Source organism: Cervus canadensis, chromosome 25 (genome assembly GCF_019320065.1).
Source record: "Cervus canadensis isolate Bull #8, Minnesota chromosome 25, ASM1932006v1, whole genome shotgun sequence".
Classification (NCBI taxonomy): Eukaryota; Metazoa; Chordata; class Mammalia; order Artiodactyla; family Cervidae; genus Cervus; species Cervus canadensis.
This window is the reverse complement of record NC_057410.1, coordinates 16,080,262-16,107,333: the sequence shown is the minus strand read 5'-3', so window position 1 is coordinate 16,107,333 and position 27,072 is coordinate 16,080,262. Positions and strand designations below refer to the sequence as shown.

The following is a 27,072-nucleotide window of genomic DNA, read 5'->3' as shown; positions in this document are numbered from 1 at the left end:
GAGAAGAATTTTCATGGAGTTTCCACTTAATTACTCCATAGTATCTTCAGGGATTTTATTTAGTCATGGTGGAAATTTGATTTTGTTAAAAGATAGTGATTTAGATTTAAACCAATTCGTTATTCTATTGAATGTGATGTATCCACCCTAATATCCACATGTTTGCAACTTTAAATATTCCCAATTCATAAGGAAACACATGCACTCTTTGGTGCAACTTTAGCCTTTTCTTGACTGTACAGATCTTAGTTATTTTCTGATAGAATATGTCACCTAGGGTAACAACTCTTCAGGGTATAATTAAAACTCCCTTTCCTACACAGAATGCATATACCTACACTATATTTCTTTTTATTTAGTTCCATACCTGGCACATTTTTCAAAAATACATGAATACATCTTTATAGTTTTGATTATTTTTTTTATTTTCTGAAATAAGTATTTAATTACCAAATGGGTTCAATATAAAATTTCACTAAAATGTATTGCTCATTTTTACCAAACTACAAAAGCAATGTAGAAGATAATATTGTTATTATTGCTATTTTACCAGGGAAGAAACAAAGGCTGAAAACATTAAGAAATGTCAAAGTTGATAAGTAGGAGAGATTTGAACATAGGTTGTCCTGACTCTAGAGTTTAGCCTGACCACTATACTTTCCTGGCTCCATTCTCCTTGAGTAGATGAGTAATATCACACTTTCCATGGCTTATTGCATTAGGGTGAAAATCTCATTTAAAAATATCTACCAGAATAGTAGTAACTGCCCAATTACAACTAATTGCCAACTGTAATGTTTCAATATGTTCTCAGGTTCCATGGTATAGGGTTTAGCGGTAAAAGAGTTCCCTCTTTAAAATATCTTTTATTTCCCCTTAGATGAAATTTAGGAACTATCATTCAGATTATCTGAAGGGATTTAATTAACATTATGGTTGATTAGAAAAGAGATTTCTCATGTAAAAAGATCCATTTTAGTAACTATAAATTATAAGAAAAATAGCTGCCGGTGAGTACACATGCTAGAGACTCCCTCCCCAAGCTCATTTCAATTCATGAATCATCCAGACACAGTCGTCCTCCCCAAGGTGATTTTGTACTTCCTAAAATATTTGGAAATGTCTGGGGACATTTTTGCTTCTCATACTGGGAAAGCACTACTGGCATCTAGAGGGTAGAGGCCAAAGATGCTGCTATCATCCTACAAAGTACAACAAAGAATTACCTGCCCCCAAATGTCCATAGGGCTGACGTTGAAGAACCCTGAGCTAGGGTGTTGTCTGAGTGGTTTTCTGTGGCAAATCTACAGAGAGGATTATGGTAGCTAATTAATATAAACTCATTGGCAACTGATTATTATTGATAGAAGAAATCATTTTCCATATGAAATATAAAGACAGCCATAACTACCACTTTTCAAAATGGTAAGCATTTAAGAGTTTTATATTACATTGAAAAGTCACAATCTCCCTCCTTGTTGTCTACACAGAGGTTTCACAGCCTCATCAATCCAATTATGTCTGCCAGGCTCCTCTGTCCATGGAATTCTCCAAGCAAGAATACTGGAGTGGGTAGCCATTCCCTTCTCCAGGCCAATCTTCCTCACCCAGGGACCAAACCTGAGTCTCCTGCATTGCAGGCAGATTCTTTACCATCTGAGCTACCAGTGAAGCCCAGAGTTTCATATTCCACTGAAGAGTCAAAATTTCCCTCCATGTTATCTAGACAAAGGTTTCACAAGCTCATCAACCCAACTTTCTTATACTTATTTACCCGACAGATTTTCACAAAGCTTTCATTCAATTGATTATATCAATAAACAAGCCAAACAACTGTGAATATAGAAAATGGTAGAACAATTTGTGTAGAAGACTGCATAAAGGAAAACTTCTTGGCTATAGAAAGGTACTATGGAACACAGCGACACAAATACCTGTCTATGAATTGAAAACAAAGACATTAAATTCTAAGATGTCTTATCCTCCTCCACGAAGTTCTTCTTTATGCAGTCTCCTAACAAACTGTCCTACCATTTTCTATATTCACAGGAGTTTCTACCTTCAGTCAGTTCAGTCACTCAGTTGTGTCCAGCTCTTTGCAACCCCATGAACTGCAGCATAGCCTCCCTGTCCCTCACCAACTCCCAGAGTTTACTCAAACTCATGCCCATTGAGTCGGTGATGCCATCCCGCCATCTCATCCTCTGTCGTCCCCTTCTCCTCCTGCCTTCAATCCTTCCCAGCAGCAGGGTCTTTACCAGTGAGTTAGTTCTTCACATCAGGTGGCCAAGGTATTGGAGTTCCTACCTGAACTAAACACACACTCTATAAAGCTCAGTGCTCTCGGTGTCACCTGAGGTTCATTCCCCCCACGCCTCAGAAGTCTAACACACCAACCTGAGCCATGACTTTACAAAGCCACTTGGGTTCCACAAAATATAAGTCACTTAGCTGCAGCGCTGGGTCTTGAAAATGAAGAAGGACCCCTGTAGGAAAAATCAAAAGTGAAACATGCAATTTAGAATATGAAAATAGCAAGGGGCTTCAGAGAGAATCTAGCCCAATCTCCTCATTTTACAGATTAAGAAACTTCAGCATCGCTGGGGTCAGAGCCGAGACCAGAACCAGGGCATCCTAGTTTTCCTCTCAGGCAACCATTGATTCTCCAAGTGCCAAGTTAAACCATCACAATAATAATTTTAATTATTAATTAATATTAATTATTAATGATAATAATTATTATATAATATATAATATTATATTATTATTATTATTAATAATTCTCCTGCGAGTGTACAAATAACCTCCACATACACTGCATTCATTTGATACCATGAAGGATATAGCTTGAACTTAGGGCCTCACAGCTCCTAAATACTACAGTCAAGCTCTAAAATCTACATGTTTTAACTCTGGCTGAGAGAAGACGTTTTCCACTACTGTCCTTAGATAATTTCTAAATTTTTCTCTTATGACATAATATATGATTCAACATCAGTACACATGATGATCTTTCAAAAAGAAAAAAAAATCAGCTACCTATTAAAGAATTTTGTCAGTATTCTTCTAAATGTAAATTCTATACAAGGGTCAGATACATTTTCACCAACTCTACTGCAGAGCTTTGAAAAAATATGTAATAAACAAACCTGATTCATTTAGAAAGTGAACTGCATGAGGAAGCTCATTTTCATCTAACTGCAGCTGGTGTTCTCTCACAAGTTGTAATAATCGTTTCCGGTCAATTACAGGAAATTCAATTGGCACATTTTTACGCTCTGATAAAATGATTTTCTCAAGTTCTACGTAGCAGTCTGGAATCAGCTGCCCAACAACAGACTGATCTCGGATCTGTGAAATTACAGATGACAAGCTGTAAAAATCCATTTTATACATCTATATGTCAGTTGGTTGGTAAATTCTGTGCTAATCATTCAGAAAATGATTATTTTTAATCAAATCAAGATGCAATGTAAAACCAATTAAATTGTGAGAAATAAATAAGATGATCTTAAAATAAGAAAAAGAAAAATGAACACAGAAGCCAATTTGGAAAGAACTATCAAATAACATTGTATGGAAATAATTATCAAGGTATTCAGAAAATTCATGGCAAAATCCAAGACAAATCATTAACCTTAAATAAAGGACCTACTATTTTCTAAGACATTAAATCTACAGGCAATAGATATGCTAACATAAAAGTCAGGATTGTAAGAGCTTTTGGACTTTATTTTTTAGATGAAAATATCCACATCCAAAGTAAAACTAAATTTTGCTCTTGCTATTCGCAAAATGTAATATTAGTGGGATGTACATATCAACAGTGAAGTGTGGAGATAGACATGAAATTTCCTCACCAAGCTATGCTTTTTCATGGAGACCTGAACTTGGAAAAATAAAAAATCATCTAAACCCCAATGATTCTATATGAGAGGATAATTTGGTGTCTCTTACACTTAGAATCTAATTAAAATCAAAAGTTTAATAGAATGACCTTATGATGAGAGTTTCTGTAATAAAAATATTTCCAAACATTTTTTTCTTCTTAAAAATCTAATTTTAAATAGAAATGCAACTTTAATAATAGTAAATGTCTTTGCAAACCACCAGGTGGCAAACTCTCCTCATTTCTCAACCCATGAATATATTCTTGACAATAAAGAATAAAATTTCTACCTGAATTCTTCAACTTATTACAAATAGAAATTGGGTTTATTATACCTGCACACACACACACACACACACACACATAAACTTTATACTTGTTCTTTATCTACTCTTAACCTGATCCTTCAGGAACCTGATTTATAGCAGCCATAACCATTACTTACATATTTACCTCCAAACAGTTCAGATTGTTTTGAGGTACCCCTTGAACCAGAAAATTAAATATAATTTCACTAACTTCCACTTTTCATGTTCCCTCTCTTTATCATTTATAAATTAAGATAAAACAGAACTTCAGATTGAAGTTTGTGTTTAACCCAAGAGGGGAAACCTACATGTAAAAGTAAACAAGAGTTCACACAGCAGTAAAGTAACAGAGGGATGGACTTTACAGGGCTGGATTACAGGCTGATCAAAGGATCCCACTCTGCTAAGGGGCTGGACAAGACGGAGAGGTACACTGTTGGCACTGATTTCTATTTTGTCCTACTTCCTTTAACCTTTATCATCAGGTCACCAACAGGCAAAAACAGAAAGCTTTTATTCTAAACTCTGCAAGGACACATGTTAATAAGAGTGAGACACACAAAGATTAGAAAAGATCATGATAAAAGGAAAAGATGAAAAACAAATGAATGCCAAACAGAACAAGATTTCTAATAGATTAAAAGCTGCTGACTGAATACAGGTTGAGGCACCTCAGGGAGGAAAGAATATTCAAATTCTGGCAGGCTTATTGTTTTGGGGTCATCTGAATCACTATTCTGCAAAGCAGCCAATTGAATTTTCAAACCAATATAACAGAATGATGCATCCATTTGCAATATATACCTTCCTTCAAATAATACTGCCATTTCTCAAAGCATTTGTTTTTAACCTCCTCATCCGGTATTGCCTTCAGAGCTCATGTACAAGTGCAGAAAGCAGACTGGTCTTATTGCCAGTAAACTTGTCTAACTTGCTATTAGCCTAAAGTAGTACCAGTCCAGCTTGATGAGTCAACTACTTTATTCATAGACTTCTTTAACTAAATTCAAATTTTCTCAAAACAAACTCATACTTTAAGAATTCTTTTTTAAAATATGATAAATGGTCTGATATCAATGATAAAAGAGAAGCTATTAAAATATTATAAGTAACAGCAAAGTTCTGTAAGTACAGACATAGTCTCAAAAGGAAACTCCCTGGGTAAAGAGAATATTTAATTGAATATATTAATTTGGTGCATTTGTTTCTTAAAAGTCATGTCACTCTTTAATCATATGTCTCACAAAAGAGTAGCAAAAACTAGAGATAAATATTTTATTCTTCTAATGTAAAATGCCATTGACCCACATTTGTGAAGGCTTTTAATGATTGTGATAAATGTGTGGAAAGATATAAATGTGCAAATTCTCTCTCTGGGCACCACAAAGACTGGCACATTTATAAATGGCTCATTAAGCTTTGGACAGACCATAATCTGTGGATATGGAACAGAACTAAGCTAACTGGACAACGTGTTATAACCAAGGTGACTGTATAATTTATCATCCAAACTGGAATGCTTCTGAGAATGTAGTGAGACACAATTAATAATTACACTGGGACTGTCCAGGCAAAACAAGACCCTTGTTATAAGCCACAGCTTTGGTCATTAGTACTAATGAGCTAAACCAATAGAGGCTAACAGTGAAATCCACTATTGTGTTTGTCATATTGAACTATTTTAAGTGTTTTTCAGTACAGTTTATACCTTGCTCTGTAGAGCCCAGGTAAAATTTCTTTCTCTTTCAAGTATTAAAAACAAGCATTTGTTAACCAATTTATTTGTGTTTTATGAACTCTATGAACTATATTTGTCTTATCAGAAAGAAAAACTTTGTAAAACAAAAACATAATTATTAAAGTTTGTATGAATTAGAATATCTCTTATACATTGTTGAAAACCAAATTAGTGACCGTGGTGACCAGATGAAAGAGACTTCTCTCAATAGTGAAGAAAAAAAAATATTTGAAAGGGGGATCACAGTGACAAAGATGTGAAGGAACAACAAAGACCAAGATGAACATAAAACAGAAACTCCAAAAAAAAGGAGCAGATGGAGAAAAAACAGTCAAAGAAAAATACAAGAAAGATAACTCCAAGATCCCAACATCCATCTTTGTCCTTTTGATTGAATCACTACAACAGAATATTGGGAGAGAAGGGCATCAGAAACATGTCCCCAGATTCTCTCAGGAACATTCTCTCAGCCTCTCAGACATCCTTTTAGTTTCTCTCAGGATCCTCAATCATCTTTAATTCCCAATTCTGTGAGTTCAAAATTAAGTCTAATATAAATAATTTTAAAATTAAAAGTACTTGAATAATGCTAACAGCTAAGAAAAATCCACACTTTTAAGATAGTTGTTCTCTTCTCAAGACTGCTGACATTTCTTAGCAGCTGCAGAATGTAAGAGTTAATAAATCATATTTATCTACCACCTAGGGAAAGCAATGAACCATGTTACCTTGAAATTAAGGCTCTCATTGATGATGGTTTTCCGAAGTTTTGCCAAAGCATCGGATTCCTCAGTGGCATTCACAAAGTGGTAATCCCGTATTGCAGGAAACCCTCGTTTGTTCAAGAGTTCCTTGGTAATTTTACTGATACAGGCTTTGCGCTGCTTCTCATCAGTAACATCTAAATGTGTGCCAACAAGAATCACAGGGGAAGAAGAAGCACGGGCCTATGGAGAAAGATACAAAACACTCTTGTGTTTGTTTTAAAATAAAGACTGCATATATTTCCATTGATATTCACTTTCTACAAAATTCACTTGAGTTGAAATGAGAATTCAAAAGACTTCAAGGAGAAAATGACAACTGTCTTTTCTTCCTCAAACCTATGGAAACAAATTAAACTTAAGAAATTTCTGAAAGTCATTTTTATTTTTATTTATTGTCACTTTTCAGGCAGCCTATATGACAGTAATAAAACATTTCTTTATTCTGTGCATAAAATGGGTTACTCTTTAAGTGTGCTTTGGGCTTCTAGATAAAATAGTATTTAATAACACCCAAATAATATCAGAGTAATAAAATTTGTTTTATATTTTCTCTTCCTTATCTGTGAATTAAAGCTCATTAATTCATATTATAGTAATTCAGTGTGGATTCTACAAAGAAAAAACAAGTCACTAAAGCAGTAAAGCATTTGGACAGTAATTTGAAGTAGAGGATTTATTTGGCAAAAACAGAACTATGTTCAGCAATGTGGAACTGAACATTATTTTTCATACAAAGTTAAAAGCACATTATATTTCCTTCCTGACCACTTGCCCAGTCCCCATCTCTTTGAGAGAGAAAAGCTTCATCTAAATTATTTCATCTGATTGATGACTGTCATTTATAACTTTATTGCTACTTCTGTCTTGGGTATTCCTTTGGAAAAGGTGTATGGATTCATTACGAATTCCAATGTATTGTCTATAGATTATAAGATAAAGTCAAGCATGTATCTGCTGATACTTTTTAAATTGACCTGGCTTTATACTTAGAAATGTCTCTAATAGTAGGTTTCCCTGGTGGCTCAGATGGTAAAGACTCTCCTGCAATGCAGGATCCCTGGGTCGGGGAGATCCCCTGGAGAAGGAAATGGCAACCTACTCCAGTAATCTTGCCTGGAGAATTCCATGAACAGAGGAGCCTGGCAGGCTATAGTCCATGGGGTTGCAAAGAGTCAGGCATGACTGAGCAACTCTCACTCACTCACTCAAAGCAAGTACTATTGCAACTATACTATTTGCTCATTTTGGCTAGCTATAATAAAGTTTTTAAAAAAGGAAGTTAAAAAAATCACCAAAATGACAAAATAAGCTTAATGGAGCCAAAATACATGACAAAATTTCCTGGCAAATCCTTGTAAGGTTTGCCTCACAGAAGAGCCTACTAGAGCATTATTCAGTGACCATTCATTTTTACTTTAGTCTCAATTCTAAAAAGGCACATATTTTTAAAACCATATATACATAAAGGAATATCTAACAGCAAGAGACAAAATGAAAAAATTACAAACTTTCAAATACAATATTCATCTGGGGCCATTTAAAACTGTAAGTCCAACAGGGCTTTACACTAAACTGCCTCTGAGGACACAGTTGGTAATGCATAGATTGCTTCTTTTTCTTACTACAGTTTATTTTAAATTAAGGAAATTCATATTATACATAAGTAATAATACCAGGGAGCTCCTGATAGCCTCGTGGTTAGGATTTTGGGCTTTCACTGCCATTGTCCAAGTTCAATCCCTGGTCAGAGAACTGAGATCTTGCAAGCCACACAGTGCAGCCAATAAATAAATAAAATTAAATTAAAAAGAATATAAAAAATAGTCTAACATATATTCTCATTTTTAACAGATTAAAAGGGCTTCAAATTTCTATACCTTTCATTAACATAGAACATACTATTTTCATGTCACAACTTAATTACTCCTAAAATTTCCTAACTCTAAGTGCTTCTAACTTTCTTGCAAAAAAGTATTTGAAAAGTCTGTTTGATGGTACTATTTGCCCCAAATAAATCACCTTATACACAATAAGAAAACCCATGAACTATTTTCTATTTTCAAATTATTAGATCATATCACCTTTATATTGAAAAGCCAAGGCTTCATGGCATCAACTTCAGCTTGCCCTTTGCTGAGGTCATAGACCGCAAGATACAAGGCTCGTTGGGTCATAAAGTGGGGATGAGTGCTGTAGAACTCCTCACGACCTAAATAAAGATCGGAGAGCTTTTCAGTCTTCCAGAGAACAGACAAGAATCCTCTTCTTCAAAAATAAAGTTACGTGGCACTACCCACTATTTACCACACACAAAAAAAGAAAAAAACAATCAAAAGATAATAGTTACAAGATTACACTGGGTTTTTACTAGGGACTGACAACTTCTTGCTTATGTGTCAGCTACATAGCTTCAGCTGACACGTGCTGGTTCCTAACATTTCCTTCCATGGCTTCTCCATTCTGGTGGCAAGGGAAGAATTAGAAGAAATAAATGACTTTTGGAATAATTCCATATGATCCATCAGGTCTCTGTAGTATTGGAACAGAAAATTCACTTTTTAAATCCCTTTTTAAAACAGATATCTGAATAAAAAAATTTAGCAAAATAAATACCTGCAAAATCCCATACATTCAGAATGAGGTCTTTCTTCCCTTTGCCTCTTATTTGGATGGGCCAGTCTTTCACATCAATGCCAACTGTGGCGCCTTGCATCCCAAGATCTGATTTCTTGATTTTCATCAATTGCTGCAATAAGGTGGTCTTGCCACTCCCAGTATTTCCCACAATCATAAGTTTCATTCGGTTATAGGGCACAGCCTTTTTCAGCCGCTGCTGAAGAAACCTGGTATTTGAAAAACAAAAATAAAATAATAAATTGCTTACCAGTGTACTTAGGCTATAGGTGAATTCTTACACATTGAATTATTTTGAATATCAAACTGTCATAATGTACAGTATGCAAAAGAGCACATAACTCATAATAACTTAATAATGCATGTGTCTTTCAATGCACTGTTAATACATCTACTTTGTTAGTGATGTTGGTCTAGCTGATATTGATTGGACGCCTCATCAAATATAATGACACTAGAGACAATCAAAGTATCAAAATGTTTGTAATACTCATTAAAATTTTATATAAAACACATACACACATGACTTCTTTAAATATCACAAATAAAACTCTAAAAATTATAAAGCATAAAATTTTACAAAGCCCATAGGATAAAGAATCAAGGTAGATCTATGTTTAGTTTTTTAAAGAACCTCCATAATGTTCTCCACAGTGGTTGTACCAATTTGCATTCCCACTAACAGTGTAAGAGGGTTCCCTTTCATCCACCCCCTCCTCCAGCATTTATTGCTTACAGATTTTTTGATGATGGCCATTCTGGCTGATGCGAGGTGATACCTCATTGTAGTTTTTATTTGCATTCTCTAAAAATTAGTGATACTGAGTATCTTTTCATATACCTCGTGGCCATCTGTATGCCTTGTTTGTAGTGATGTCTATTTAGGTCTTTCACCCATTTTTGATTGGACTGTTTGATTTTTTGATATTGAGCTCCATAGGCTGTTTGTATATTTTAAAGGTTAATCCTTTGTCTGTTGCTTCATTTGCAAATATTTTCTCCCATCCCGAGGGTTGTCTTCTCATCCTGTTTATGGTTTCCTTTGCTGTACAAAAGCTTTTATGTTTAATTAGGTGCCAATTATTTGTTTTTATTTTCATTATTTTAAGGGATAAGTCAAAAAAAGATCTTGCTGTGATTTATGTCAAAGAGTATTTTTCCTGTTTTCCTCTAAGAGTTTTATAGTTTCCAGTCTTTAATCCATTTTGACTTTATTTTTTTATATGATATTAGGTAGAATTCTAATTTCATTCTTTTACATGTAGCTGTCCAGATTCCCCAGCACCACTTACTAAAGAGGCTGTCTTTTCTCTATTGTACTCTTGCCCCCTTTATAGTTTCAGTTCAGTTCAGTTCAGTCGGTCAGTCGTGTCTGACTCTTTGCGATCCCATGAATTGCAGCATGCCAGGCCTCCCTGTCCATCACAAACTATCGGAGCTTACTCAAACCCAAATCCATCGAGTCGGTGATGCCATCCAACCATGTCATCCTCTGTCGTCCCCTTCTCCTCCTGCCCTCAATTTTTCCCAGCATCAGGGTCTTTTCCAACGAGTCAACTCTTCGCATGAGGTGGCCAAAGTACTGGAGTTTCAGCTTCAGGCATCAGTCCTTCCAATGAACACCCAGGACTGATCTCCTTTAGGATGAACTGGTTGGATCTCCCTGCAGTCCAAGGGACTCTCAAGAGTCTTCTCCAACACCACAATTCAAAAGCATCAATTTTTCGGTGCTCAGCTTTCTTTACAGTCTGACTCTCACATCCATACATGACCACTGGAAAAACCATAGCCTTGATCAGACAGACCTTTGTTGGCAAAGTAAAAAGTCTCTGCTTTTTAATATGCTATCTAGGTTGGTCATATCTTTCCTTCCAAGGAGTAAGCGTCTTTTAATTTCATGGCTGCAGTCACCATCTGCAGTGATTTTGGAGCCCAGAAAAATAAAGTCCTTCTCTGTTTGACTGTCTCCCCATCTATTTCCCATGAAGTGATGGGACCTGATGCCATGACCTTAGTTTTCTGAATGTTAAGTTTTAACCCAACTTTTTCACTCTCCTCTTTCACTTTCATCAAGAGGCTTTTTAGTTCATCTTCACTTTGCCATGAGGGTGGTGTCATCTGCATATCTGAGGTTATTGATATTTCTCCTGGCTATCTTGATTCCAGCTTGTGCTTCTTCCAGCCCAGCGTTTCTCATGATGTACTCTGCATATAAGTTAAATAAGCAGGTGACCAGGGTGACAATATACAGCCTTGACATACTCCTTTCCCAATTTGGAACCAGTCTGTTGTTCCATGTCCAGTTCTAACTGTTGCTTCCTGACCTGCACACAGTTTTCTCAAGAGGCAGGTCAGGTGGTCTGGTATTCCCATCTCTTTCAGAATTTTCCACAGTTTATTGTGAGCCACACAGTTGAAGGCTTTGACATAGTCAATAAAGCAGAAATAGATGTTTTTCTGGAACTCTCTTGCTTTTTCGATGACCCCGCAGATGTTGTCAATTTAATCTCTGGTTCCTCTGCCTTTTCTAAAACCAGCTTGAACACCTGAAAGTTCATGGTTCACGTACTGCTGAAGCCTGGCTTGGAAGAATTTTGAGCATTACTTTACTAGCGTGTGGGACGAGTGCAATTGTGCAGTAGTTTGAGCATTCTTTGGGATTGTCTTTCATAGGGATGGGAATGAGAACAGACCTATTATAGTTTAGGTGACCATAAACATAAATGTGGGTTTATCTCTGGGCTTTCTATCCTGTACTACTGGTCTATATTTCTATTATTTGTCCCAGTAATGTACTATAGTGTTTTGATTACTATAGTTTTGTACTATAGTTTGAAGACAGGGAACCTGATTTCTCCTGCCCCATTTATCTTTCTCAAGATTACTTTAGCTTTTCAGGGTCTTTTGTGTTTCCATACAAACTATAAAAACTTTTGCTCTAATTCTGTGAAGAATGCCATTGGTAATTTGATAGGAATTGCACTGAATCTGTAGATTGCTTTGTGTAGTATATTAATTTTCTATCAATTCTACCAATTCTTCCAATAGAAGAACATGGTGTATTTTTCCATCAGTTTGTATTCTCTTTGATTTCTTTCATCAGTGTTTTTTAGTTTTCTGAATATAGTTCTTTTGCTTCCTTAGGTAGATTTATTCCTAGGTAATTTATTCTTTTGTTGTGATGGTAAATGTGATTACTTTCTTAATTTCTCTTTTAACTCTTTTGTTGCTAGTGTATAGAATGCAAGAGATTTCTGTGCATTAATTTTGTATCCTGAAACTTTACCAAATTCATTGATAATGTCCCAGCAGTCTTCTGGTAGAATCTTTTGGATTCTCTGTATATAGTAACATGTCATCTGCGAACAGTTTTACTTCTTCCTTTTCAATTTATATTCCTTTTATTTCTTTTTCTTCTCTAACTGCCATGGTGAGGGCTTACAAAACTATGTTGAATAAGTGGTGAGACTGGACATCCTTGTCTTGTTCCTGATGTTAGGGGAAATGCTTTCAGTTTTTCACCACTGAGAATGATGCTTGCTGTGAGTCTGTCATATATGGCCTTTATTATGTTGAGTAAGTTCTCTCTATGCCCATTTTCTGGAGAAGGAAATTCTTCTTCCAGTATTCTTGCCTAGAGAATCCCGTGGACAGAGGAGCCTGGTGGGCTGCTACTCATAGGGTCGCACAGAGTCAGACACAACTGAAGTGACTTAGCATGCATGCATGCATTGGAGAAGGAAATGGCAACCCACTCCAGTATTCTTGCCTGGAGAATCCCAGGGACAGAGAAGCCTGGTGGGCTGCCGTCTATGGGGTCGCACAAAGTCAGACAAAATTAAAGAGACTTAGCAGCAGCAGCATGCCCATTTCTGGAGAGTTTTGGTCATAAACGTGTGCTGAATGTTGTCAAAAGCTTTTTCTGCATCTATTGAGATACTTATATGATTTTTATTCTTTATTATTTTAATATGGTATACCACACTGATTTATTTGTATATACTAAAGAATCCTTGCATTCCTGTGATAAACTCCATTTGATCATGGTATATGATCCTTTTAATTGGTTGTTGGATTCTGTTTGCTAGTATTTTGTTGAGGATTTTTGTGTCCATGTTCATCAGTTATATTGGTCTATAATTTTCTTTCTTTCTTTTTTTTTTTTTTGGTAGGTCTCTCCTGGAGGCTCAGTCCGTAAAGAACGTAAAGAATTTGCCTGCAGTAAAAGAGACCCAGGTTTGATCCCTGGGTCGGGGAGATTCCCTGGAGAAGGAATCTTTTTTGCAATATCTTCGTCTGCTTTAATTATCAGGGTGACGGTGGGCTTGAAGAACGAATTTGGGAGTGCTTCCCCTTTTGCAATATTTTGGAAAAGTTTTAAAAGGATAAGAGTTAGCTCTTCTATAAGTGTTTGACAGAATTTGCCTGGGAAGTCATCTGGTGCTGGACTTTTGTGTGTTGGAAGGTTTTTAATGACAGTTTCAATTTCATTACTTACAATTGGTCTTTTATATTTTCTAATTCTTCCTGGTTCGGCCTTGGAGCAATCCCACTGCTGGTTATATACCCTGAGAAAATTATAACTCAAAAAGACACATGTACCCCAATGTTCATTGCAGCAGTATTTACAATACCAAGGACGTAGAAGCAGCCTAGATGTCCATCGACAGATGACAGGTAAAGATGTGGTACATATATACAATGGAATGTTACTCAGTCATGAAAAGGAACGAGATTGAGTCAGTTAAAGTGATGTGGATGAACCTGGAGCTTGTCATAAAAAACGAAGTAAGTCAGAAAGAGAAAAACAAATATCATATATTAACGCATATATATGGAACCTAGAAAAATAGTACTGATGGACCTATTTGCAGGGCAAGAATAGAGACAGACACAGAGAATAGACTTGTGGAAACACGGTGGGGAAGGAGAGGCAGGATGAATGGAGAGAACAGTACTGACATATATATACTATCCTGCTTACAATAGTGAGAAGCTGCTATATAACAGGGAGCTCAGATCAATACTCCGTGATGACCTAGATGGGTGGAATGGCGGGGGGAGGCTCAAGAGGGAGTGGATACATGTACACATATAGCTGCTTCACAATGTTTTACGGTAGCAACTAACACAACATTGTAAAGCAATTATATTTCAGCAAAAAATATCAAAGACATCAAGGTAGAGTATATAAGCATACTGTTATACTGATCCTTGATAGTGAGGTTCTATTTGGTACATGTATTCATATATGGTACACATAATGTATATATTCATACATGTTGTACATGCATACATATAATGTACATGGAAAGGAAGAGCATATTGGTTAAATTACACTGATACACATAAATGATTTTACTATCAGCAGATAATATGTTGCTATTCCTAACAATCTTAATGCAAAAGTAATTGAAACTTACTAGAAGTGCTACAAGTGGCTAACAATACCACCTTTAAATTAACAGAACATGTAAATGTTCTCAAAAATAAAATGGATACAGAAAAATACATTTAACTATGATAAAGTTGCCACAGTTCAAAATTAGAATAGTAAACTAAATCATAAGTGAATCTTAGGGAATATTAACTGATTCATTCTCCCAATTAATAGGACTCTGAGCAACATTCTTGATAATCTGCATCACTAATAAATAAGAAAATCAATGTTCCAAATATCTATTTATTAAGACTTCACCATTCTTTGTCATTCTTCAAAGAAGCAAGTGAGAACTACAATTTCTAAATTATCCCAGGTCTATGTTCTCTCTAAAAATGTTAAAAAGTTTTAAAAATATTTAAGTTACACAGTAGCTTGATAGCATAATACTCTGAAAACTTCTTACAACTAAATGTTTAGTAAGAATTGAACAAATTTTATATAAGCATCTTTTCCAGTTTCAGGAAGGAAAATCATGGGAAATAATTATGTAGGATGAGGGGTAGTCATGTTTTTTAGCATAGCTGCTGACAAACACTTTGATCATAAATAGAAAGTTAAATGTAAATTAACAAAACTTAAAGAAGAGAATTAGGTAACTAGATAACTAGGTAATTAGGAACTACAAGTTCACTGATAATGCAACAATTATTAATTGTATGCCAGACTCTGTGTTTGGTGCCATGAATGAATCAGAGAGTAAACACAGCCATGGTCCTTGACTTAGTGGATATTATAGGCAAGTCAAGGATACATAGAGAGGTGATAACTGAGCGGAAACCTGTAAGATAAATGTAGATAGGAGCAGTTTGTGGAAATAAGAACATGATTTTATGGGTAGGTAACAAGACTAACATGGTCAAATGATAACAAAGAATAGAATAAAGTTCATTATTAACTTGAAGTTCATAAAGTATAAAATCAGAAACAAGCATACTTGAACATTTTGGTGGTTTCAAAAATGATCAGTTTGAGTAGGTTATCAGCTTCATAGGCAAAACAGAAGCAATTTTATATCCTTTAAGTAACTATAATGCTTTAAGATATAATAGACATATGATAAACACTTCCTACATGAAACCCAGATCGAGAAGCCATTATATTCTGCTCTATTTCATCAGATTGATAATTGGAAATAAGAGAACAAAGATTAATAATTTCCTTTTACAGTCCATTTCTACTGAAAAGCATAATAAGGAGAAGTCATTTTCTCAAACTTAACTTGGCCAGGAGGAAATAAAAAGCTCTTAAGTAGCACCAAATAAACCCATTCACTAAGTAAAAGGCAAATGACATACAGTACATCATGCTAGATGGTCCTATACATTCTTTTTTATGAATTGTAACTATATATCCACCAAAGTAACCAGAAAAGTACATCAGAAACAAATTTAGTAAAAAAAGAAAAAAAATCAAAATAAAATTATCTAACCTTATGATGTCTTTGGCTTTACATCCTACATGTTTAAAATCAAAATTAAGATGCAGTTCATCCAAAGGAAGATCCCATATTTTGCTTAATTTCCCCATTTCATTGGGAAAGGATCTCAGTTCCAAGTTGTAACTAACATCAAGAGATGTCAGATTTTCAAGACAGCCAATCTCAGGAGGAATCTTAATGAAATAAAAAAGAGCAAATGCTGTTGGTGGGAAGGAAGAAAAGTGTGCTGCCAAAAAAACAAGATGCTACTAGAAAACAAGAGAGGCTCAGAGAATCTATGAGCAAACGGTACAGCCTTCCAACAGAGTTCTAAAACTTTCCAAAGGTTTGTCATAGTTTCCATCAAAAATGTCTGAAAACATAAATATAAAGGACTTACCCAAAACAATCTATGGCATTTGTTTATAATCTTTTAAAACCCATTCTCCCTTGGAAGCATATTTCATCGCTTCACAACATTGAAATAAAGAAGATTTTTATATGTATCCAAATCCAATCATCAGTGGTTTCAGGCTATTCCCTCTCACTATGTTCTTCAGTAAAACCAAAGATCTAATCATCACAAATTTACATATAATTTAACATTCTCAAAATACAACTAAATGTTTAAACCTTAGGTGGCATAATAATTGCAATATTCCAAATTTTTAAGCAATACTCATTATTTTTATAATAGCTAACAATAATCTGATGCAAAAAATCTAGGTACCAAAATTATGCAGTTATTCTGGAACCTCATGGTTTCAGACACATTACTCTCTGGCTTTTATAGGCAATAGGCTTGAAGCTGGCAAAAAATATGTTTTCTGGGATGAATGGATAGTCAATTTCAGATTTATAATAAAGACTGGTCCATTTGGATGAGGGGGTGGGTGAGTATGATGGAAGAATACAGAAATTTAAGAATGTGGAAAACAATGTCAGCTGAAGAACGAAGGCTATATATTGCCTGGTGAAACTTGAGAAATGCAGCATGTCTGAGAGTCTGTTAACAGATGAGAGATTTCATGATAAATTGACACAATTAAAGCATTACAAGTATCTGTAATTAAACATATATAAATATATATATATTCAAAATAAAAGAGAGTACAAAAGGCAATCTTTAAGGAAATTAAGCATGTTAGTATACCCATTTACTTCGGGGTAGGAGTAGATCTTACTCAAAAAGTAATTCAGCAGTGTCAAATAACAGATTTTGAAATGATCATCTTTGATAACAGACATTACAAAAGCACATTTTTTCAAATTGGCAATAATTTTAAATAAATATGATCTCTTTACCTCTTTCAGTTTATTATGAGAGAGATGTAGTTTCTCTATTCTAGACCATGCACATGCTTTCTCACTCAAGTCCAAGATACTGATCTGGTTATGACTAAACAAGAGTTCCCTTAAGTTCAAAGATCTCCAGTGCACAGGACCTGGTAGATATCGAATATCATTGCTGCTCATATCTAAGGACCGCAGACTGAAACAATACATCGAGAATAAAAATCAAATGAGTATTTCCTAAATACATGAAATAACATCACAAATAACTTTCAGCAGAGTGAGAATAAGATATAATTTTAAAACTAATACTACTTAAGTCAGTTCTAATGAGGCGGATGAAACTGGAGCCTATTATACAGAGAGAAGCAAGTCAGAAAGAGAAACAACACCACTGTATATTAACGTATATATATGAAATATAGAAAGATGGTCACAACAATCTTAAGTGCAAGGCAGCAAAAGAGACAGAAATGTAAAGAACAGGCTTTTAACTCTCTGGGAGAAGGCAAGGGTGGTATGATTTGAGAGAACAGCACTGAAACATATGCATTACCATATGTAAAAAGATGACCAGTGCAAGTTTGAAGCGTGAAGCAGGGCACTCAAAGCCACTGCTCTGGGACAACCCAGAGGGATGGGGTGGGAGGGAGGTGGGAGGGGGCGTTCAGGATGGGGGGACACATGGGCACCCATGGCTGATTCATTTCGACATATAGCTAAAACTATCACAATATTGTAAGTAATCATGCTTCAGTTAAAAGAAATTAATTAAAAGATCATAAAATTTTAAAAAAACTTATATATGAATTCAAAGGTATGAGTTTTTTGTATATGTAAAGGTATATACGGTAGGAAAAAGAGGCATGTCTTAATAGGAACATTTAAATAAGGCCCAGTGAAAACAAAATTGAGGTCTAATTTCCCTACTTGAGAAATATAAAAATGTCAATCAGAATGAAAGATCGTATTTTACAAACATTTACGATGTATGAGAAATCATAATTAACAAATGCAAAAACAGTCAAAATTCCTGCCTTCTATACAAGATTCACAAATATGTAGCTTCCATTTCTCTCTTCAATCTCATTCAAATCTGGAGGGATCTTTCAGAGGTCAGGTCCTCGAGTTTATTATCACTTTTACCAGCTTGTCTCAGTGTGAAAAATACCATAACACTGAGCATGATATCTTGTATCCAGTAGGCCCTCAATGAAAACGTGTTGCTTTCACGCAGGAATAGCTACCCAAAAAGAAAATGAAGCGTTCAGCCATGTCCGACTCTTTGCAACCCCATGGACTGTAGCCTACCAGGCTCCTCCGCCCGTGGGATTTTCCAGGCAAGAGAACTGGAGTGGGGTGCCATTGCCTTCTCCAGAGGATCTTCCCAAAACAGGAATTGAACCCCAGGTCTCCTGCATTGCAGGCAGACGCTTTACCGTCTGAGCTACCAGGGAAGCAAAGTTTGTAAGAAATAGCAGGAAAACACATGTCACATATAAGTTTACATGTGTAGAAAGACTAAAGATAGCAACTGTGGTATATTTGACTATGTAAAAGGTTGCCTGGACTTTTACTACTGTTACTGATTCCTTTCACCCAGCAAATTTGAAGCATGATAAATTCTAAGCTCTGCTAGACCAAGATTCAGATCTATAAAGCAACATTTTTGCTCTACTTTGTAAATGATATTAGATTTTGCTCTAGTTACCTTATAAAAATGTTGAAAGCAATAAAATTAATTTGACTATATGAAAGGTAAGACACGTATGTGTGACCAACAATGCAACTGAGACAAAAATGACAGTCGTCAAGTTGTTCAAAGGCAGTGCCTCTTGGCTTTAAAACTAAGCTTGGAGTCTAAAGGTGGCCAAGTACATGCTCATTTGTGAAACAAGACAATAAATTTAAAGAAATACATATAAACACTGGAAATGTATGCCTGAAGATGGTGCCTGAAGGTACAGTGTAATTAGGGACTGGATAAATTTCTAGCTCTCTGGGAAGAAACCTTCCTTATGACATTAATCTCCTAATCAATTATTATAAATAAGTGGTGTCCAAACATGTTTTCAGAAAAGCATTATGTTTAAAATATAAGACCATCTATATTCTATAGGTGCTTGTATGTCAGAATTAAGAGTCTGAAATCAAACTACCAGTGTGGTGGTTTGAAGTATGACTTTGGGCAAGTTACTTCCTCTCTTTAATGAAACAGTGTTTTCATTATAAAGAAGAGATGATAACAGCAACTACTGATATTTCATAGGATTATTAGGAAGATTAAAGATATGATCCACTCTTAAGCAATTAGAACAGTGTTCCACACATTTTAATGCTAGTTTTAAATTGACTACTATATATCTATCTCACACCTTCCATCGCTAAATTACAACTATTATTTACCTGTATATGTATATATATATATATATGCACATGTACCTTTATGGATTTTGCTTATAATATATAACACTAGTAGAATAGTTATTTAAGACGACAACACCTTTGAAAGCCATTTAATACCCGAATTTGTAGTTAACAGGAAGCTTTATTTTTAAAGAAATTAACTAAAAATATTCCCAAATACCTGAAACTACATAAATTTCCACCAAAAATGTCATTCAAACATAACTGAAATATAATTTCGAAGTTAACAGTATCTTAGCAACATAATCCCCAAAGCAAGTGAAATTTTAAAAGTTAACGTGACAGCCAGTACAATCTCATTTGATTACAATAATGTAACCATTAATTACTCTTCAATTGTTTCTATGCAACAACACATTAAATTAAAATAAAAGTTTAAAAGTCCAAACAACAACTTAGGTCTTTTGTCTAATAAAAATCAAACATTCATAGATTTTAAAACATTAAGCTTAGTAGATTTAGAAATCTATTACATTTATATGTCTAAGCTAAAACCAAGTTTCTGAAAGTTCTGTTCCAGCTCATGTAGTTTTTAAAATTAAAATAATAAACTTACTGTGGGAGATGTAAAATTGCTTCTGGGACACACGTGAATCTGTTTTGAGATAATTTTAGGCTTGTGATAGAAGAAGGCAAAAAAGGCATAGCAGCTAAGAGAAAATAAAGGTGAGTTAATGAACATTTTAATCACTTTAACTAGATTTCTACCAGATTCCACACTAAGACAGCTATCAGTGATCTGACATGTAATTTAATTTCCATTCTCACCCTGACAATAAAAAGTTTTATTTTTAAAATTAGTTAATACTACCACAAAATATTAAAATAATACACCATAATTAGAATCTTCTAACCTGAAAGCTCTGCAAGTGTCTAAATATAAATTCTTCTCACGTCTGCACAAAGGAGAAATCATCAGAATATTCATTTCAAAGTATGTATGATGTTATGTGACATATATTATGCATGCATGCAAGCATGCTAAGTAGCTTCCGTCATGTACTACTCTTTGCAAACCTATGAACTGTAGCCGGCTAGGCTCCCGTGTCCATGGGATTCTTCAGGCAAAAATAATGGAGTGGGTTGCCATGCCTTCCTCCAGGGAATCTTCCCAACGCAGAGATCCAGGAGTCTCTTATGTCTCCTGCATTGGCAGGTGGGTTATTTACCACTTGCACCACCTGGGAAGCCCTATATATAATATATGTTCATTCAAATCACTGAAGTAAGTTTAAAAAACCATTTTGGAATATCTTACTAACCACAGCATGATATAAAAATTCTCTTTAAAACCATCTTGTAAAGAATATTCTATGGAATAATTATGAAAATGAAATTGAAAGTGATAGTCACTCAGTCGTGTCTGACTCTTTGCGATCCCATGAAATGTAGCCTGCCAGGCTCCTCTGTCCATGGCATTTTCCAGGCAAGAATACTGGAATGGGTTGCCATTCCTTTCTCCAGCATATCTTCCTGACCCAGGAATCGAACCCAGGTCTCCTGCATTGCAGGCAGATTCTTTACCATCTGAGCCACCAGGAAAGTCCATTGAATAATTATGGATGTTACTTAATATAAGGATTCTTTGATCATATGATCTTAAGAGAATGGGGAAGCATTAGGCAAAATAAAGTGAAATATCTCCAAGCTGTCAACACCCAGGTCTCCCGCATTGCAGGCAGACTCTTTACTGTCTGAGCCACCAGGGAAGCCACACCAAAGCTGTCAACATTTTGATGTATTTTATGAATTTCCAAAAAGGAAATACAGTATTAATACGAGGTACCTCCAAGGAATAAAATTCTATGGAACATAATTTTGGAAACTAAATAAATCATACTTCCTTTTTTGTCATCTGTAAAAGTGCACCTAAATCAGATGAAGTCTGAGATTGTTTAGCGATCTGAAAATCAGTGGTTCTGTGAAAGTGGTTTGAGAAATTATTTCTTAGCATTTTCAAGGTTAATAATATGGGTTATCCTTTATCAAGAAAGTCTTTAAAGGTCAAAGTGTTCCAGGACATTACTAGAAGCTGTCTTCCTAAAAGCAGAAAGGTACATGCTATACCTTACCTATTTCCAAAGAGTATTTGTAGCAAAATAAATTAGTATAATAGAAGTAATTCTCTACTTAGGAATTAAGAGTCTTTAGGTCCAGAGATTCTTGAGCTTTCTCATTCCATATGAGAAAGACTCATAAAATCAAAGAACTGAAAATTCATTTCACAGAGGAATTTTTAATGGTTAGGGTTCCAATGAGGTTATCGCCTCCATAGGGTGTTTTTCCAAATACAAGGCCACTTCTACAACTATTAAATTTGTGTCGTGCAAAGAAAGAGGATTCCTGAAACAACTAATTAATTAATTCTATGTTCCTGAACATTTCACAAAAAATCTCAGTGCTTCAATTTCCTCAATTAGTCAAGCAGAGGTCATACTTGTCCTATCCTATGGGACTTTTGTGAGATTCAGCTGAGATGACACATTGACCATACACATAGCCCAGGGTCCCTCAGATGCTCCTTTTTCTAGATCCAATTAAATGCAACAAACACAGACACTTCCCTTCTCCACAATTTTTATCAGATCCCCTTGAGGTACCCTCATAGCATCTTGAAACTTATCATCATAGTACTTAGCACAATACACAATTACACTCATTTGTTCTATCATTACTTACTGTCTGTCTTCTGAACTTAACTACATGTTCCTTAAGGACAGAGTCTGAATTGCTTTGCTCATTAGTGAATGAATAATTCTATACCCAGTTTCAGGCTCATGGTAAGAGCAAGGTCAATATTCAAGAGGGTGAAAGGAAGGGAAAGAGAAGGAAAGTAATTCTATGTAAATGAATATGGATTTTATTGTTAGTAGTTTCTCAAAAATATATAAAAATAAAATATTTTAAAGTACTCAAAGTATATTCTGCTATTTAATAGAATTAAAAATTATTTTACCAAGTCAGGTATAGAATAGGTATGTGGGTGGCAAGGTATATATGGCCTCCATTAAGGAAGCTAAAATAGGGGGAAAGTTCTTATTTATTACCATAAAAGTACTTTGTTCCTCAATATTAGAATTTGCAGACAGGCTAAAGTGAACATAAACCCCTGCTGTCTCACATGCTAAGAGAACATAGAGTATTCCAGGATTTTTAACAAAAGTGACAATCATATAGCCCGTGATTATAATATTTTGAACAGAGCAAGAGCTCAATGAATACACATAAAGCTAACTAATTGAAAACTTCTAAAAGATTAATTTGATTCCTAAAAAATAATAATAGCACATATACTCCAGAAAACTGCTGAACCAATTTCAGTAGGAAACCCAGTAATTCTGCTTCAACCTTCTCAGGCAGCCATATTGAAATTTTAGTATAATCACAGAACCACAGATTAATGACTACTTGCACTCCAAGATACTGCAGTCTTGGGCTTCCCTGGTGGCTCAGTGGGAAAGAATCTGCTTGCAGTGCAGGAGACCCGGGTTCAATCCCTAGGTTAGGAAGATCCCCCTGGGTTGAGGAGGGAATGTCAACCCACTCCAGTATTTTTGCCTAGAGAATCCCTTGGACAGAGGAGCCCAGCAGGCTACTACAGTCCACGGGGTCACAAAGAGTTGGACACAACTGAGCGACTAACACTTTTCATAAGATATTGACATTTTAGCCTATGACAATAATAGCATGTTAAATAGCATAATATAATTTTTAATATTTTAGAATTTTAAAACTAGACTAATTTTTAGAGCAGTTTTAGGTTTACAGAAAAATTGAGAGGAAAATACAAAGTTCTCCCATATTCACCTTTTCCCCTCTCCACCACCAGCCCACACACATACACCTTTTCCCCATTATGAACACCTAGAATAGGATGTGCTGTGTGCTTAATTGCTTAGTCGTGTCCAACTCTTTGCAACCCCATGGACTGTAGCCCACAGGATCCTCTGCCCATGGGGATTCTCCCAGCAGGAATACTAGAGAGGGTTGCCATGCCCTCCTCCAGGGGATCTTCCCAACCCAGGGATTGAACCCAGGTCTCCCACATTGCAGGCAAATTCTTTACCATCTGAGCCACCAGGGAAGCCCTAGAATAGAATAGTTTGGTATATTTGTTATAACTGATGGGCCAATATTATTAATTAAAAGTCCACAGTTTACAACAGAGTTCACTCTTCATTTACAATAGTTTCCTCTTTGACAGGGCTTCCCTGGTAGCTGAGCTGGTAAAGAATCCGCCTGCAATGTAGGAGACTCTGGTTCAATTCCTGGGTCGGGAAGATTCTCCTGAAGAAGGGATAGCCCATCCACTCAAGTAGTCCTGGGTTTCCCTGGTGGCTCAGATGGTAAAGAATCTACCCACAAAGCAGGAGACCTGGGTTCAATCCCTGGGTTGGGAAGAGCCCCTTGAGAAGGGAACAGCTACCTACTCCAGTATTCTTGCCTGGAGAATTCTATGGATAGCCAACACTCTCTCCCTCACTCCAAGATCCTGGAAATTGCTGGTTGTTAGCTTTGCCATTCCCAAAATGTCATAGAGTTAAAATTATACAGTGTGTAATCTTTTCAGATTGGCTTCTTTAACTTAGCAATATGCATTTAAGTTCCCTCTACATTTCACAGCTTGACAGCTCATTTCTTTTTATCACCAACCTGCAAACTTTGTATTTAAAACTCTAGCATAATATTTAACTGAAACACCACCTTTAAATCCCCACCTAAAATGTTCATACAGGACTCATGTGGTTACTTTTATTTGTTCCATTTGACCCATATAACACTCAAACTGACTGGAAAGAGAAGTCTCATAAAAAGCACTTACCAAGAAAATTCATTCTGGCACTTAAAATCTCCACTTTAGGACAAGTCTCAAGGAAGTCCTCTGATAGAGATGAAATGTGGTTTTTACTAAGGTTTAAAATCTTCAGTTCCTTCAGGCTCAAAGGGGAACATATTTCTGATATTTTATTTCTAGTCATAAGAGACAAAGTGAGGATTAAATTGCATAAATTCACAGGCTTTGAAGAAATACAGTCAACCATCTTCAAAAATAGCATCAAAGCACATTTATTAACTTTTAAATTAATTGTAAAAATTTAAGTCAACTGATAGAAGCTGTATTATGAATTGTTTCAGTTCTTTATCACTCTACCATGTAAAACTCATTACTATGGAAACAATGTCACTGTGTGTCAACCTTATGAAACTTCAATGTGAGGCAACCTTTTTGTCTTCAATGAACTCCATGCTTACCCTTCTAAAACGAGCTGTTCCAATTTCTCTACCACGTCCCCAAGGTTTGCAGGAAGAGAAGATATCTGATTATACGACAAGTTAAACTGTTTCAAGGTCGGGCACGTCACAGCAGGGTCCAAAACTACCGAGGGTCCAATATCATTTCGAGAGACATCAAGGTTAGCAATACAATTCATTTTCAACAAGTAAGTGGGAAACGATGTAAATTTATTACTATGCAGATCCAAATGTGTTAAACATTTCAGAGTCTGAAAAGACAAAATTTTTTAAATTTTAAATGAACCATCTGAAAAACTTAAATCTAGCTAATATTTCTGTCTTCCATATCTCTGGTAACTACAACCATTAAGATTTTTCCAAAAAATTGAAAATGCAATTGACAAGACAACTTCCATATACTCACTAGTCCTATCTGCTCTGCTATAAAATGGGTAAAGACAGGAAAAATACTAATAGGTGGACAGTCAAAAGCAGGCTCACCAAATAAGGTTTAGAGTTTAATTCAGTTTTTGTGGTAAATTATTCTTACAATGAGTAAAATGGAAGAATAATAATAGGCTTCAACAAATACTTGAACAAATGACTTAATGAATAAGCAGTACAACATAATCCTGGGAATATATTTTTCTCTAGCTTTTACATATTGTTTAACATTTTAATATAAGTAAGATATAACCATAAAGTAGTCATGTATATAATACATGTGTTATTTCATAAACCCCTCTTTCAAACAAAACATTTTGTATTAAAAGTCTATTTTCTATTTTTAATATATTATATATTTATTATATTACTAATAATTATATATTAGTTATATTTCTAATGTTTATACTCTATCATTTATTTATATTATTATATATTAATTATATGATTATGCATCATAAATATATTATAAATTATATATAAATCTTTTAAATTTGTACTATAGACAAATATGTCTTACAAACTATGCATAATATATGAATTTTAAATATATAAGTTATATGTTATATACAATATGTATTATATAACATATTTATAGTATATATAATGATCTATATTACAAGCTATCTATACAATTATAAATATATAATACTATCTTATAATTATAAAATAATAATACATGATATAAAACATGTTATTTTATATATTATATACAATTTATTATTATAAATATATATATTATAATTTATACAGTACATATTATAATCATAAATTATATAGCATATAATATATAATGTATGAATGTTATATAAATGTAAACATTTGAATAATATATAAATGACATTTATATTATATATTTATATCATATATATCACATTTATGTGATATAAATATTATATATTTATTTATATTGTGGACTTCCTAGGTGGCACTAATGGTAAAGAACCTGCTGCCAATGAAGGAGACATAACAGACATGGGTTCAATCCCTGCATTAGGAAGATTCCCTGGAGGAGGGCATGGCACCCCCTCCAGTAACCTCGCTTAGAGAATCCCAAGGACAGAGGAAGTCATAATATTATACATAAGTATGTAATTAAATACTTATAAGTATATAATTTATATACATATTATAGAAATACATTTTAATGTAAATAAGAGTTAACCATAAAATAATCATGTAATAATACATGTTTTTTTGTTTTTTTGTTTTTCCATTTATTTTTATTAGCTGGAGGCTAATTACTTTACAATATTGTAGTGGTTTTTGCCATACATTGACATGAATCAGCCATGGATTTACATGTATTCCCCATCCCGACCCCCACTCCCACCTCCCTCTCCACCCGATCCCTCTGGGTCTTCCCAGTGCACCAGCCCAGAGCACTTGTCTCATGCATCCAACCTGGGCTGGTGATCTGTTTCACCCTAGATAATATACACGTTTCGATGCTGTTCTCTCGAAATATCCCACCCTC

At 34.9% G+C, this 27,072-nt stretch overlaps 1 protein-coding gene across 3 annotated transcripts in view; it reads right to left on the bottom strand.

Moving 5' to 3' along the window:
- LRRK2 (leucine rich repeat kinase 2) overlaps nt 1–27,072 on the bottom strand; it is a 194,561-nt gene that overhangs the window by 80,674 nt on the left and 86,815 nt on the right. For all 3 annotated transcript variants that reach the window (XM_043446342.1, XM_043446341.1, XM_043446340.1), the window contains exons 24-33: nt 25,170–25,420; nt 24,739–24,887; nt 20,473–20,566; nt 17,502–17,688; nt 16,209–16,390; nt 9,316–9,545; nt 8,784–8,911; nt 6,664–6,882; nt 3,150–3,351; nt 2,398–2,486 (exon numbers count right to left, since the gene is read on the bottom strand). In XM_043446342.1, the coding sequence (XP_043302277.1) occupies nt 2,398–2,486; nt 3,150–3,351; nt 6,664–6,882; nt 8,784–8,911; nt 9,316–9,545; nt 16,209–16,390; nt 17,502–17,688; nt 20,473–20,566; nt 24,739–24,887; nt 25,170–25,420 (1,731 nt within the window). The remainder of the gene's footprint in view (nt 1–2,397; nt 2,487–3,149; nt 3,352–6,663; nt 6,883–8,783; nt 8,912–9,315; nt 9,546–16,208; nt 16,391–17,501; nt 17,689–20,472; nt 20,567–24,738; nt 24,888–25,169; nt 25,421–27,072) is intronic.